This window comes from Cyprinodon tularosa, unplaced genomic scaffold (assembly GCF_016077235.1).
Source record: "Cyprinodon tularosa strain WSP-4 unplaced genomic scaffold, ASM1607723v1 ctg922, whole genome shotgun sequence".
Classification (NCBI taxonomy): Eukaryota; Metazoa; Chordata; class Actinopteri; order Cyprinodontiformes; family Cyprinodontidae; genus Cyprinodon; species Cyprinodon tularosa.
Window position 1 is genome coordinate 197,572 of NW_024039699.1, and position 13,380 is coordinate 210,951.

Here is a 13,380-nt window from a genome sequence, read left to right on the forward strand (position 1 = left end):
CCTAAAACCCACTCAGCCTGATATATTATCCAGCTGCTTTATAACAGGAAGTGGCAGAAATATTCAAGGAAGTGAGAATAACTGTTGGTTACAGAGTCGGCAACTAAAACCCAGCTGGGAGAAGGAGAGGCAGACCGTTTAGATGGGAGGAGGAGGAGCCGCTGGTCTCCTCCTCCTCTCTGTCCAGGGTGCACAAAGAGGAGGAGGAGACCAGCGGCTCCTCCTCCTCTCTGTCCAGGGTGGACAAAGAGTCTCCTCCTCCTCCTCCTCTTTGTGCACCCTGGACAGAGAGGAGGAGGAGCTGGTCTCCTCCTCCTCTCTGTCCAGGGTGCACAAAGAGGAGGAGGAGGAGGAGACCAGCGGCTCGTCCTCCTCTCTGTCCAGGGTGGACAAAGAGGAGGAGGAGGAGACCAGCGGCTCCTCCTCCTCTCTGTCCAGGGTGCACAAAGAGGAGGAGGAGGAGACCAGCGGCTCCTCCTCCTCTCTGTCCAGGGTGGACAAAGAGGAGGAGGAGGAGACCAGCGGCTCCTCCTCCTCTCTGTCCAGGGTGGACAAAGAGGTGTGCTTCTGTTGGTAAAATGATTTCTGATGGTCGGTGATGTTTACTGATGGGGGACCAATGAACAGACTTTGCGTATAGGTTACAGCTTTATTGTTCAGCATATGGATGGTTGCTATGGATACCAGCATTAATGAAAAGAAAAGGACAGACAAAAATAAAAAAAAAAAACAGTAAAGACAACAACTAAAATTTAACCAACATAGAAATAAATATATTCTACTGATTATTAGAAATTAAAAACATAATATAACAAAAATTAATGGAAGTTTGGCAGAAAAATGGGAATAAAAAAGGAAAGCATGGGGGGGTGCAACATTATAAACATGTAATCCAGATTAAAGTAAAGATGAATAAAGTGAATAAAGCGATAATCTTTTAATTAGGAGTTTTTCTCTCTGACTCCTCACCGCCAGGGGGCGCGGAAGCCCCGCCCAGCTGCCTGCAGATGAACCGGAAGCTGTTGGTTCTGTGGTCCAGTCCGTCATGGCGCAGCGGGGTCTGCAGATCCTCCTCCGTCCTTCCAGGTCGGTGAGCCGGTAGAGTTCTGCTGGAGTCCCGCTTCGGTTCTGCTTCTTCGGTTTCTCACCTTCTGGGTTTGTCTCTGCAGCCTCTTCCGGTGCCGCTTCCAGCCTCCGCTCCTCCCAGAGGTCCGCTCCTCCTTCCTCCACGGTACCGGAGCTCAGCTGGGCTCCAACCGGACCTCGGTGGTCCGCTGCGGGCGGCAGAAGTATGAGCGGCAGTACCCGGTGCTCCTGGTTCAGCCCGACGGCTCCACGGTCAGCATCCGGTACCCCGCGCCCCGAAGGATCCTGCTGGTGAGTGAGGAGGAGGAGGAGGAGGAGGAGGTGAAGGAGGAGGTGGTGGGCGGGGGTGGAGCTAGATGGGGGGCCAGGGGGGGCCATGGCCACCCTTAGCCAATCATTGCCCCCCCCCTACCATTTTTCCTCTCTAATGCAGACGGTGCAGCAGTAATTCTCTCAATATTCTAAACATGATATTTTTTGTGGTTAATTAAAAACATCGATATTCTAACATCAAAGATGGTGGATACAAAATTCCTGCTCTTTTCTTTTTGTGTTTTATGGCGTAAAGAGAAAATGATGCGTCTCTGCAGGTCATCTAGGAGTCTGCAGGGAAATCAAAGATAACAGTTTTGATAAAAACTTAGCAAATAATCAATTTATTCAGATATTAGTGCTTGTTAATATAATTTTATGCAGAATGTTTATTGACACCAGTAGGTAAGTAATGATAATGATGATTGATTTATGCTCCAGAACTCCAAACTGAGTTTTATCCACTTTATCTTTTATCTAGAAATTACGGATGTTTAAATAGATGCGTCTGTTTGTTAGCAAAGGCTGCAGGAAAGTAGAGTTTGTCTTTATTTAGAAAATATGGATGTTTGGCTCGTTAATGTTCCAGTTGGAACAGAGAATGACCCTGAGGTTCTGGTGGTTCTGATGGTGGTTCTGATGCTGGTTCTGCCGGTGGTTCTGACGGTGGTTCTGATGCTGGTTCTGATGCTGGTTCTGATGCTGGTTCTGATGCTGGTTCTGATGCTGGTTCTGACGGTGGTTCTGATGCTGGTTCTGATGCTGGTTCTGCCGGTGGTTCTGATGGTGGTTCTGACGCTGGTTCTGATGGTGGTTCTGCCGGTGGTTCTGATGGTGGTTCTGACGCTGGTTCTGATGCTGGTTCTGATGCTGGTTCTGATGGTGGTTCTGATGGTGGTTCTGATGCTGGTTCTGATGCTGGTTCTGCCGGTGGTTCTGATGGTGGTTCTGACGCTGGTTCTGATGGTGGTTCTGACGCTGGTTCTGATGGTGGTTCTGACGCTGGTTCTGATGCTGGTTCTGCCGGTGGTTCTGATGGTGGTTCTGACGCTGGTTCTGATGCTGGTTCTGATGCTGGTTCTGATGGTGGTTCTGATGCTGGTTCTGATGCTGGTTCTGCCGGTGGTTCTGACGGTGGTTCTGATGCTGGTTCTGATGCTGGTTCTGATGGTGGTTCTGATGCTGGTTCTGCCGGTGGTTCTGACGGTGGTTCTGATGGTGGTTCTGACGCTGGTTCTGATGGTGGTTCTGATGCTGGTTCTGATGGTGGTTCTGATGGTGGTTCTGATGCTGGTTCTGATGGTGGTTCTGCCGGTGGTTCTGACGGTGGTTCTGACGCTGGTTCTGATGGTGGTTCTGACGCTGGTTCTGATGGTGGTTCTGATGGTGGTTCTGACGCTGGTTCTGACGCTGGTTCTGATGCTGGTTCTGATGCTGGTTCTGATGCTGGTTCTGCCGGTGGTTCTGACGCTGGTTCTGACGCTGGTTCTGATGGTGGTTCTGACGCTGGTTCTGATGGTGGTTCTGATGGTGGTTCTGACGCTGGTTCTGATGGTGGTTCTGATGCTGGTTCTGATGGTGGTTCTGATGGTGGTTCTGATGGTGGTTCTGATGGTGGTTCTGATGGTGGTTCTGACGCTGGTTCTGATGGTGGTTCTGATGGTGGTTCTGATGGTGGTTCTGATGGTGGTTCTGATGCTGGTTCTGATGCTGGTTCTGATGGTGGTTCTGATGGTGGTTCTGATGGTGGTTCTGATGGTGGTTCTGATGGTGGTTCTGACGCTGGTTCTGATGGTGGTTCTGATGGTGGTTCTGACGCTGGTTCTGATGGTGGTTCTGATGCTGGTTCTGATGCTGGTTCTGATGGTGGTTCTGACGCTGGTTCTGATGGTGGTTCTGATGGTGGTTCTGACGCTGGTTCTGATGGTGGTTCTGATGCTGGTTCTGATGCTGGTTCTGATGGTGGTTCTGACGCTGGTTCTGATGGTGGTTCTGATGCTGGTTCTGACGCTGGTTCTGATGCTGGTTCTGATGCTGGTTCTGACGGTGGTTCTGACGGTGGTTCTGATGCTGGTTCTGACGCTGGTTCTGACGGTGGTTCTGACGGTGGTTCTGATGCTGGTTCTGATGGTGGTTCTGACGCTGGTTCTGATGGTGGTTCTGATGGTGGTTCTGATGCTGGTTCTGATGCTGGTTCTGATGCTGGTTCTGACGCTGGTTCTGACGCTGGTTCTGACGGTGGTTCTGACGGTGGTTCTGACGGTGGTTCTGATGCTGGTTCTGACGCTGGTTCTGACGGTGGTTCTGACGCTGGTTCTGACGGTGGTTCTGATGGTGGTTCTGATGCTGGTTCTGACGGTGGTTCTGATGCTGGTTCTGACGCTGGTTCTGACGGTGGTTCTGATGCTGGTTCTGACGGTGGTTCTGATGCTGGTTCTGACGGTGGTTCTGATGCTGGTTCTGATGCTGGTTCTGATGCTGGTTCTGACGGTGGTTCTGACGGTGGTTCTGACGCTGGTTCTGATGCTGGTTCTGATGCTGGTTCTGATGGTGGTTCTGACGGTGGTTCTGATGCTGGTTCTGACGCTGGTTCTGATGCTGGTTCTGATGCTGGTTCTGATGGTGGTTCTGATGGTGGTTCTGATGCTGGTTCTGATGCTGGTTCTGATGCTGGTTCTGACGCTGGTTCTGACGGTGGTTCTGACGGTGGTTCTGATGCTGGTTCTGACGCTGGTTCTGACGGTGGTTCTGACGCTGGTTCTGACGGTGGTTCTGATGGTGGTTCTGATGCTGGTTCTGACGGTGGTTCTGATGCTGGTTCTGACGCTGGTTCTGACGGTGGTTCTGATGCTGGTTCTGACGGTGGTTCTGACGGTGGTTCTGACGGTGGTTCTGATGCTGGTTCTGACGCTGGTTCTGACGGTGGTTCTGACGCTGGTTCTGACGGTGGTTCTGATGGTGGTTCTGATGCTGGTTCTGACGGTGGTTCTGATGCTGGTTCTGACGCTGGTTCTGATGCTGGTTCTGACGGTGGTTCTGATGCTGGTTCTGACGGTGGTTCTGATGCTGGTTCTGATGCTGGTTCTGATGCTGGTTCTGACGGTGGTTCTGACGGTGGTTCTGACGCTGGTTCTGATGCTGGTTCTGATGCTGGTTCTGATGGTGGTTCTGACGGTGGTTCTGATGCTGGTTCTGACGCTGGTTCTGATGCTGGTTCTGATGCTGGTTCTGATGGTGGTTCTGATGGTGGTTCTGATGCTGGTTCTGATGCTGGTTCTGATGCTGGTTCTGATGGTGGTTCTGATGCTGGTTCTGACGCTGGTTCTGATGCTGGTTCTGATGCTGGTTCTGATGGTGGTTCTGATGGTGGTTCTGATGCTGGTTCTGATGCTGGTTCTGATGGTGGTTCTGATGGTGGTTCTGATGCTGGTTCTGATGGTGGTTCTGATGGTGGTTCTGATGGTGGTTCTGATGCTGGTTCTGATGGTGGTTCTGATGCTGGTTCTGATGGTGGTTCTGATGGTGGTTCTGATGGTGGTTCTGATGGTGGTTCTGATGCTGGTTCTGATGGTGGTTCTGATGGTGGTTCTGATGCTGGTTCTGATGCTGGTTCTGATGGTGGTTCTGATGGTGGTTCTGATGCTGGTTCTGATGGTGGTTCTGATGCTGGTTCTGACGCTGGTTCTGACGCTGGTTCTGATGGTGGTTCTGATGCTGGTTCTGACGCTGGTTCTGACGCTGGTTCTGACGCTGGTTCTGACGCTGGTTCTGATGCTGGTTCTGACGGTGGTTCTGATGGTGGTTCTGACGCTGGTTCTGACGCTGGTTCTGATGCTGGTTCTGACGCTGGTTCTGATGGTGGTTCTGATGGTGGTTCTGATGGTGGTTCTGATGCTGGTTCTGACGCTGGTTCTGACGCTGGTTCTGATGGTGGTTCTGATGCTGGTTCTGATGGTGGTTCTGATGGTGGTTCTGATGGTGGTTCTGATGGTGGTTCTGATGCTGGTTCTGACGCTGGTTCTGATGGTGGTTCTGATGCTGGTTCTGATGCTGGTTCTGATGGTGGTTCTGACGCTGGTTCTGATGCTGGTTCTGATGGTGGTTCTGACGCTGGTTCTGATGCTGGTTCTGATGCTGGTTCTGATGCTGGTTCTGATGGTGGTTCTGATGGTGGTTCTGATGCTGGTTCTGACGGTGGTTCTGATGCTGGTTCTGCCGGTGGTTCTGCCGGTGGTTCTGACGGTGGTTCTGATGCTGGTTCTGATGCTGGTTCTGCCGGTGGTTCTGATGCTGGTTCTGATGCTGGTTCTGATGGTGGTTCTGATGCTGGTTCTGATGGTGGTTCTGACGCTGGTTCTGATGCTGGTTCTGCCGGTGGTTCTGACGGTGGTTCTGATGGTGGTTCTGATGGTGGTTCTGATGGTGGTTCTGATGCTGGTTCTGATGCTGGTTCTGCCGGTGGTTCTGCCGGTGGTTCTGACGGTGGTTCTGATGCTGGTTCTGATGCTGGTTCTGCCGGTGGTTCAGATGCTGGTTCTGATGCTGGTTCTGATGCTGGTTCTGCCGGTGGTTCTGCTGGTGGTTCTGGTGGTGGTTCTGATGCTGGTTCTGCCGGTGGTTCAGATGCTGGTTCTGATGCTGGTTCTGATGCTGGTTCTGCCGGTGGTTCTGCTGGTGGTTCTGGTGGTGGTTCTGATGCTGGTTCTGCCGGTGGTTCAGATGCTGGTTCAGATGCTGGTTCTGATGCTGGTTCTGCCGGTGGTTCTGGTGGTGGTTCTGATGCTGGTTCTGATGCTGGTTCTGATGCTGGTTCTGCCGGTGGTTCTGCTGGTGGTTCTGGTGGTGGTTCAGATGCTGGTTCTGATGCTGGTTCTGCCGGTGGTTCTGCTGGTGGTTCTGGTGGTGGTTCTGATGCTGGTTCTGATGCTGGTTCTGCCGGTGGTTCTGACGCTGGTTCTGATGGTGGTTCTGACGCTGGTTCTGATGCTGGTTCTGACGGTGGTTCTGACGGTGGTTCTGACGCTGGTTCTGATGCTGGTTCTGACGGTGGTTCTGATGGTGGTTCTGCCGGTGGTTCTGACGGTGGTTCTGATGGTGGTTCTGACGCTGGTTCTGATGCTGGTTCTGATGGTGGTTCTGATGGTGGTTCTGCCGGTGGTTCTGACGCTGGTTCTGACGCTGGTTCTGACGGTGGTTCTGACGCTGGTTCTGATGCTGGTTCTGATGGTGGTTCTGATGGTGGTTCTGCCGGTGGTTCTGACGGTGGTTCTGACGCTGGTTCTGACGGTGGTTCTGACGGTGGTTCTGCCGGTGGTTCTGACGGTGGTTCTGATGCTGGTTCTGACGGTGGTTCTGACGGTGGTTCTGATGCTGGTTCTGACGGTGGTTCTGACGCTGGTTCTGACGGTGGTTCTGACGGTGGTTCTGACGGTGGTTCTGCCGGTGGTTCTGACGGTGGTTCTGATGGTGGTTCTGCCGGTGGTTCTGATGGTGGTTCTGATGGTGGTTCTGACGCTGGTTCTGACGGTGGTTCTGACGGTGGTTCTGCCGGTGGTTCTGACGGTGGTTCTGACGGTGGTTCTGACGGTGGTTCTGCCGGTGGTTCTGACGGTGGTTCTGATGCTGGTTCTGATGCTGGTTCTGACGCTGGTTCTGACGGTGGTTCTGACGGTGGTTCTGCCGGTGGTTCTGACGGTGGTTCTGATGCTGGTTCTGATGCTGGTTCTGCCGGTGGTTCTGCTGGTGGTTCTGGTGGTGGTTCTGATGCTGGTTCTGCCGGTGGTTCAGATGCTGGTTCTGATGCTGGTTCTGATGCTGGTTCTGCCGGTGGTTCTGCTGGTGGTTCTGGTGGTGGTTCTGATGCTGGTTCTGCCGGTGGTTCAGATGCTGGTTCAGATGCTGGTTCTGATGCTGGTTCTGCCGGTGGTTCTGGTGGTGGTTCTGATGCTGGTTCTGATGCTGGTTCTGATGCTGGTTCTGCCGGTGGTTCTGCTGGTGGTTCTGGTGGTGGTTCAGATGCTGGTTCTGATGCTGGTTCTGCCGGTGGTTCTGCTGGTGGTTCTGGTGGTGGTTCTGATGCTGGTTCTGATGCTGGTTCTGCCGGTGGTTCTGACGCTGGTTCTGATGGTGGTTCTGACGCTGGTTCTGATGCTGGTTCTGACGGTGGTTCTGACGGTGGTTCTGACGCTGGTTCTGATGCTGGTTCTGACGGTGGTTCTGATGGTGGTTCTGCCGGTGGTTCTGACGGTGGTTCTGATGGTGGTTCTGACGCTGGTTCTGATGCTGGTTCTGATGGTGGTTCTGACGCTGGTTCTGACGCTGGTTCTGACGGTGGTTCTGACGCTGGTTCTGATGCTGGTTCTGATGGTGGTTCTGATGGTGGTTCTGCCGGTGGTTCTGACGGTGGTTCTGACGCTGGTTCTGACGGTGGTTCTGACGGTGGTTCTGCCGGTGGTTCTGACGGTGGTTCTGACGGTGGTTCTGCCGGTGGTTCTGACGGTGGTTCTGATGGTGGTTCTGCCGGTGGTTCTGACGGTGGTTCTGATGGTGGTTCTGACGCTGGTTCTGATGCTGGTTCTGCCGGTGGTTCTGACGCTGGTTCTGACGCTGGTTCTGACGGTGGTTCTGACGCTGGTTCTGATGCTGGTTCTGATGGTGGTTCTGATGGTGGTTCTGCCGGTGGTTCTGACGGTGGTTCTGACGCTGGTTCTGACGCTGGTTCTGACGGTGGTTCTGCCGGTGGTTCTGACGGTGGTTCTGATGCTGGTTCTGACGGTGGTTCTGACGGTGGTTCTGATGCTGGTTCTGACGGTGGTTCTGACGCTGGTTCTGACGGTGGTTCTGACGGTGGTTCTGCCGGTGGTTCTGACGGTGGTTCTGATGGTGGTTCTGCCGGTGGTTCTGATGGTGGTTCTGACGCTGGTTCTGACGGTGGTTCTGACGGTGGTTCTGACGGTGGTTCTGCCGGTGGTTCTGACGGTGGTTCTGACGGTGGTTCTGACGGTGGTTCTGCCGGTGGTTCTGACGGTGGTTCTGATGCTGGTTCTGACGCTGGTTCTGACGGTGGTTCTGACGGTGGTTCTGCCGGTGGTTCTGACGGTGGTTCTGATGGTGGTTCTGCCGGTGGTTCTGACGGTGGTTCTGACGCTGGTTCTGACGGTGGTTCTGACGGTGGTTCTGCCGGTGGTTCTGACGGTGGTTCTGACGGTGGTTCTGATGCTGGTTCTGATGGTGGTTCTGATGCTGGTTCTGATGCTGGTTCTGATGGTGGTTCTGATGCTGGTTCTGCCGGTGGTTCTGACGGTGGTTCTGACGCTGGTTCTGACGGTGGTTCTGACGCTGGTTCTGATGCTGGTTCTGCCGGTGGTTCTGATGGTGGTTCTGACGCTGGTTCTGATGCTGGTTCTGATGGTGGTTCTGATGCTGGTTCTGCCGGTGGTTCTGATGGTGGTTCTGACGCTGGTTCTGATGCTGGTTCTGATGGTGGTTCTGACGCTGGTTCTGATGCTGGTTCTGACGGTGGTTCTGACGCTGGTTCTGATGCTGGTTCTGCCGGTGGTTCTGACGGTGGTTCTGATGGTGGTTCTGACGCTGGTTCTGATGGTGGTTCTGATGGTGGTTCTGATGGTGGTTCTGATGCTGGTTCTGCCGGTGGTTCTGATGCTGGTTCTGATGCTGGTTCTGACGGTGGTTCTGACGGTGGTTCTGATGCTGGTTCTGATGCTGGTTCTGATGCTGGTTCTGACGGTGGTTCTGACGCTGGTTCTGACGCTGGTTCTGATGCTGGTTCTGATGCTGGTTCTGACGGTGGTTCTGACGCTGGTTCTGATGCTGGTTCTGATGGTGGTTCTGATGGTGGTTCTGCCGGTGGTTCTGACGGTGGTTCTGATGGTGGTTCTGACGCTGGTTCTGACGCTGGTTCTGATGCTGGTTCTGCCGGTGGTTCTGACGGTGGTTCTGATGCTGGTTCTGATGCTGGTTCTGACGGTGGTTCTGATGGTGGTTCTGACGCTGGTTCTGACGCTGGTTCTGACGGTGGTTCTGACGGTGGTTCTGATGCTGGTTCTGATGCTGGTTCTGCCGGTGGTTCTGACGGTGGTTCTGATGCTGGTTCTGATGCTGGTTCTGACGGTGGTTCTGACGGTGGTTCTGACGGTGGTTCTGACGCTGGTTCTGATGCTGGTTCTGATGGTGGTTCTGACGCTGGTTCTGATGCTGGTTCTGATGGTGGTTCTGACGCTGGTTCTGCCGGTGGTTCTGGACCAAAGTGTTGATGGTTCTGTCTGCTGTGTTTCCGTAGATGCCGGCGGACCTGTCGTCTCTGTCGGAGGAGGAACGCCGCACTCGCCAGAAGAGGCGGGAAGTGAAGAGGACCAGAACCAAGACAGAAGATGTTTATGAAGACGACTTTAAGGTGGACAGCTACAGCCACCTGTGGAAGAGGAAGTGATGTCATCAGGCAGCGCCGCTGCCCCCTACTGACTGAAAGCAGCCATTGCTTGGAGGCTGTCCATCATCCGGCTTCATCCTCCCACCCCCTGGTTGCCTTTCTGGATGCTGTAGATCTATGCTGCCTTCAGCTGATGTATATCTGGTTGTCATAGATCTACGCTGCCCTCAGTGATTCCCTCCATGAACGGGCTTTTAGTGCAGATCCTTAGAACCGCAGCAGCTTCCTATAAACCCGCCTGATGATGGGAATTAATGCTGTAAACCTTTAATGAACCATTTGATGAGTTAAATCTGTAAAATAAAATCTGCATTAAAGTTTTGGTTGATTCTCTCCTCTGACTCTATGAAAGCAAACTCTAACCTGAGGCAGCTCAGAGTACGGTGGCCTGGAGGCAGGTCCCTGCAGGGACAGACTGCTGGACGCTCAGACTGCTGTAGAGACGGTCAGCGGGGGGCGGGGCTAATGTGATTCTGGTCCTTTAGGCTCCTAAACATCACAGAGCTACAATAAAAGATATAAACTGGAAAGAATAGAGATTATTCTGATGGTTTCCTTTCTTTGCTGTAGAATCTGAGCTCAGATGAGGGTGATGGATGGATGACATCATCACATCATGACATCATACTGGTGTAGTTGGTAAATGATGAGATGAATGAATCTGATGCTGAGGATCATCTCAGCCTGTTTGCTCTAGATCAGCCTTAGATTAGTTTAATCCCAGCAGGAAGGAAGCCTTAGTCTCTATAATCTATAATAATCCACCATAGAACGGAGGGGTTGCATATCTGAATGAACCAACCGCTCCTGCAGCCAATCGGATCTAAATGCTGTTTTTCTATGTCAGCTAGAAACTGAGGTCTAGATGGTTTCTGGTTATTCTATAATAGAAGCAGCCCATGCAGAGGCCTCCGCCTCCTACCGGCAGGGGGCAGCAGAGCCTGTACACCCGCCTGATGACGTCAGAGGAAGAACAGGCTGGCTTCTCGCGATAAATCCCGAGTTGACCTTGTAGCAACAGAGCGATGGGTTACTGGGATGTTCCTGATGGCAGCGACTGCGTGGAGAAAACATGGATCAGCACCAAACTGGGAACCGCTCTGGGTAGGTACCGGACCGGACCGAACCGGCTGATGCTAGCCCTGCTAAGCTAGCCCAGAGGGTCTGCTGGTTCCTCATTAGATCCATTAGTCTGCAGGAGAATCACTGATTCATCATTGAACTAGTTTCACATTTAAACTCTAAAGCCGGAACCAGGAGGCTCCTACTGGTTCCTGCTGATCAGCATGGTTCTGGTTCTGGTCACCTGGAAGCTGGGTCAGGTACCGGACCTGAGCCTGGACCAGAACAGCTGTTGATGACGGGCCTCTTATTGGTTGTTTCTTGCAGGTCTGGTTGGGTCAGCCTATCACATCGTGGCCTTCCAGCCTGACTCTGCGTTAGCGGCGGTGCAGAGAGCGGCCGGAGGGACGGTCACCATGGGTAAACTGCTCTGCTTATAATCCAGTTTATAATCCAGCCTGTAGGGAAAACTGAGCTGAAATATTCAGTCTGATTGATCCAAATCTGAGACTCTTCTTTAAAAAGTCTGCCTCTAAAATGACATAAAGTTTATCCATTTTACTAAAGCCCTGTCTGTTACCATGGTTACAGCCAATCAGCTGTTTTATTTCATGATTACTCAGTAGTACTTGTAGTTTAATATAAACAATAAAAGGGAAACGAACAGTTTGACACCTTAGATGTTAATAGAACATAGTCTGTCCTTCAGACGAGGATCCAATTAAAGAATGAGAGACATTAATACACAGATAATGAAATATTTATAGAGAAGAATAAAAAGGTTCTATTAGAACCTTTTTATTCTTCTTCACCTGCTCAGAGGCGAGTTCCTCTAAATATGCATTGATCTACGACCATTAAAGAAATAAAACCCTAATATTATCCTGGCCACAAAAAAGCCTATGGCCGCCTGTGGAGCTGGTTGACAGTTGCCTTTTGTATCTATGCTTCTTTTTCTATGTCTGCTTCTGTCTCCTTGAACCCCAGTGGGCCTCAGCAGATGGCCGCTCACGCTGAGCCTGGTTCTGCTGGAGGTTTCTTCCTGTTCAAAGGGAGTTTTTCCTCTCCACTGTCGCTACAAGCATGCTTAGTGTGAGGGATTGCTGAAGAGTCAATGAGTCGATGCAATCAGCTGGTTTTCCTTAGATAGAAAACTTTGAATCAATCTGACTGGATGATCTGGTGAACTGGAAAGTGACCTGAGATGACATGATGTGAATTGGAGCTATAGAAATAAACTGAATAGAACATAATTTATTACTGATATCTGGAAAAACAAAACATTTTTCTTGTCTAAATTTCCATTTTAAACAAAAGGACATTCGTCAAATCTAGAATAAACATTCTGGATGTCTAGAAATCAATTATAGATCTCTGTATTCCTATTGTTAGTGGTCAGCATTTGTATTTTAACTATGAAGAAATGTTTTTCAGATATTATAAATATTCAGTCAAGCTGTTAAATATCAGAACAGCTACTTAAAAAGTGGAAACATTTCTAGATCTATAAACTTCATTCTTACCAGAATAATTTAGTATTTTACTTTCTGAAATTCAGTTTCTGCTGCTGAAAAGTAATTTAGAAAATATCCCAGTTCAGTGTAGAGTGAGATTTTAATCAGGAAGAATCTTATAATATGGATCTATACACGGAACAACAGAGAGGAGAGCTTTTATTAAATGTCATAACGGCCTGCCATAGGCACTCAGAAGCTCTCTCTCTCTCTCCTTCGCAGCAATTTGTCTTTTAAACGCTTCCTCCAATATTTCCATTTCTGCATTAAACCTCCAGTTCCTGTGGGGTGAGATCATCACTTCCTGTTTCCTGTTGTCATGGTGACCTGTGGAATCAGGGCTCTAAAGTAAACTAAGTCACAGCAGCTTTAATGAAACCCTAAACTCAAAGGATAAAGTCAGAGTTTAGGATTAGAGCCTGACTTTGATGGAGGAAGGTTCCCGGGTCGAATCGGGCCGCCGGGTAACTGAACCAGCAGGAAGCGGACGCCATATTTAATCCTAGTCTGAGTTTGGTGAGTCTAGGAACAGACTGACCTCAGCTGCGTTACGCTTCTGTTTGCAGCCACCATGGGAGCCATCTTTGGAATGGCGACCTGTCTCAGCGCTCAGGCCCGCGAGGCTCCAGACGACCCGCTGAATTACTTCATGGGAGGCTGCGCCTCGGGAATCTTCCTGGGAGCCCGCAGTGAGTATGAACTGGAAGCAGCCGTCCCAGTATAGCTACTGGAAGAGCATCAGGCTAACTGTACTGGTTTCTCTGCAGCCCACAGCGCCATGACTGGTACCACAGCCTGCCTGGGTCTGGGAACGCTGGCCTTTTTCACTAAAGTTGGCAAAATGGAAGGATGGAGGATAGCTGGACCTCCTAAGCTGTAGGAGGCGCTGTACAAAGACTTGATCTAATAAATAAACTGCTGGTTAAAGTGACGTCTGACTGGTTTTTCACTGAAGGA

General features: G+C 51.2%; 2 protein-coding genes across 2 annotated transcripts; both read left to right on the plus strand.

The window, feature by feature from the left end:
- Window positions 1-1,057: 1,057 nt before the first annotated feature.
- mrpl55 (mitochondrial ribosomal protein L55) lies at window positions 1,058-10,176 on the plus strand (the record flags this gene model as incomplete). The annotated part of the gene is made up of 3 exons (XM_038274622.1): window positions 1,058-1,086; window positions 1,170-1,377; window positions 9,698-10,176. Coding segments are annotated over 3 exons (387 nt in total), but the record flags the coding sequence as incomplete, so codon positions are not given.
- A 613-nt stretch (window positions 10,177-10,789) lies between these two features.
- On the plus strand, window positions 10,790-13,354 carry ndufa11 (NADH:ubiquinone oxidoreductase subunit A11). Its single transcript, XM_038274631.1, has 4 exons — window positions 10,790-10,951; window positions 11,237-11,329; window positions 12,990-13,112; window positions 13,191-13,354. The coding sequence occupies exons 1-4, from the start codon at window positions 10,873-10,875 to the stop codon at window positions 13,301-13,303; spliced, it is 408 nt and encodes a 135-aa protein (XP_038130559.1). The 5' UTR covers window positions 10,790-10,872; the 3' UTR covers window positions 13,304-13,354.
- Window positions 13,355-13,380: the final 26 nt, after the last annotated feature.

Coding starts and splice junctions, on each gene's coding strand:
- ndufa11 (XM_038274631.1), top strand. CDS start 10,873: ATGGGTTACTGGGATGTTCCTGATGGCAGCGACTGCGTGGAGAAAACA. Junction 10,952..11,236: donor CAAACTGGGAACCGCTCTGG/GTAGGTACCGGA, acceptor TGTTTCTTGCAG/GTCTGGTTGGGTCAGCCTAT. Junction 11,330..12,989: donor CGGAGGGACGGTCACCATGG/GTAAACTGCTCT, acceptor TTCTGTTTGCAG/CCACCATGGGAGCCATCTTT.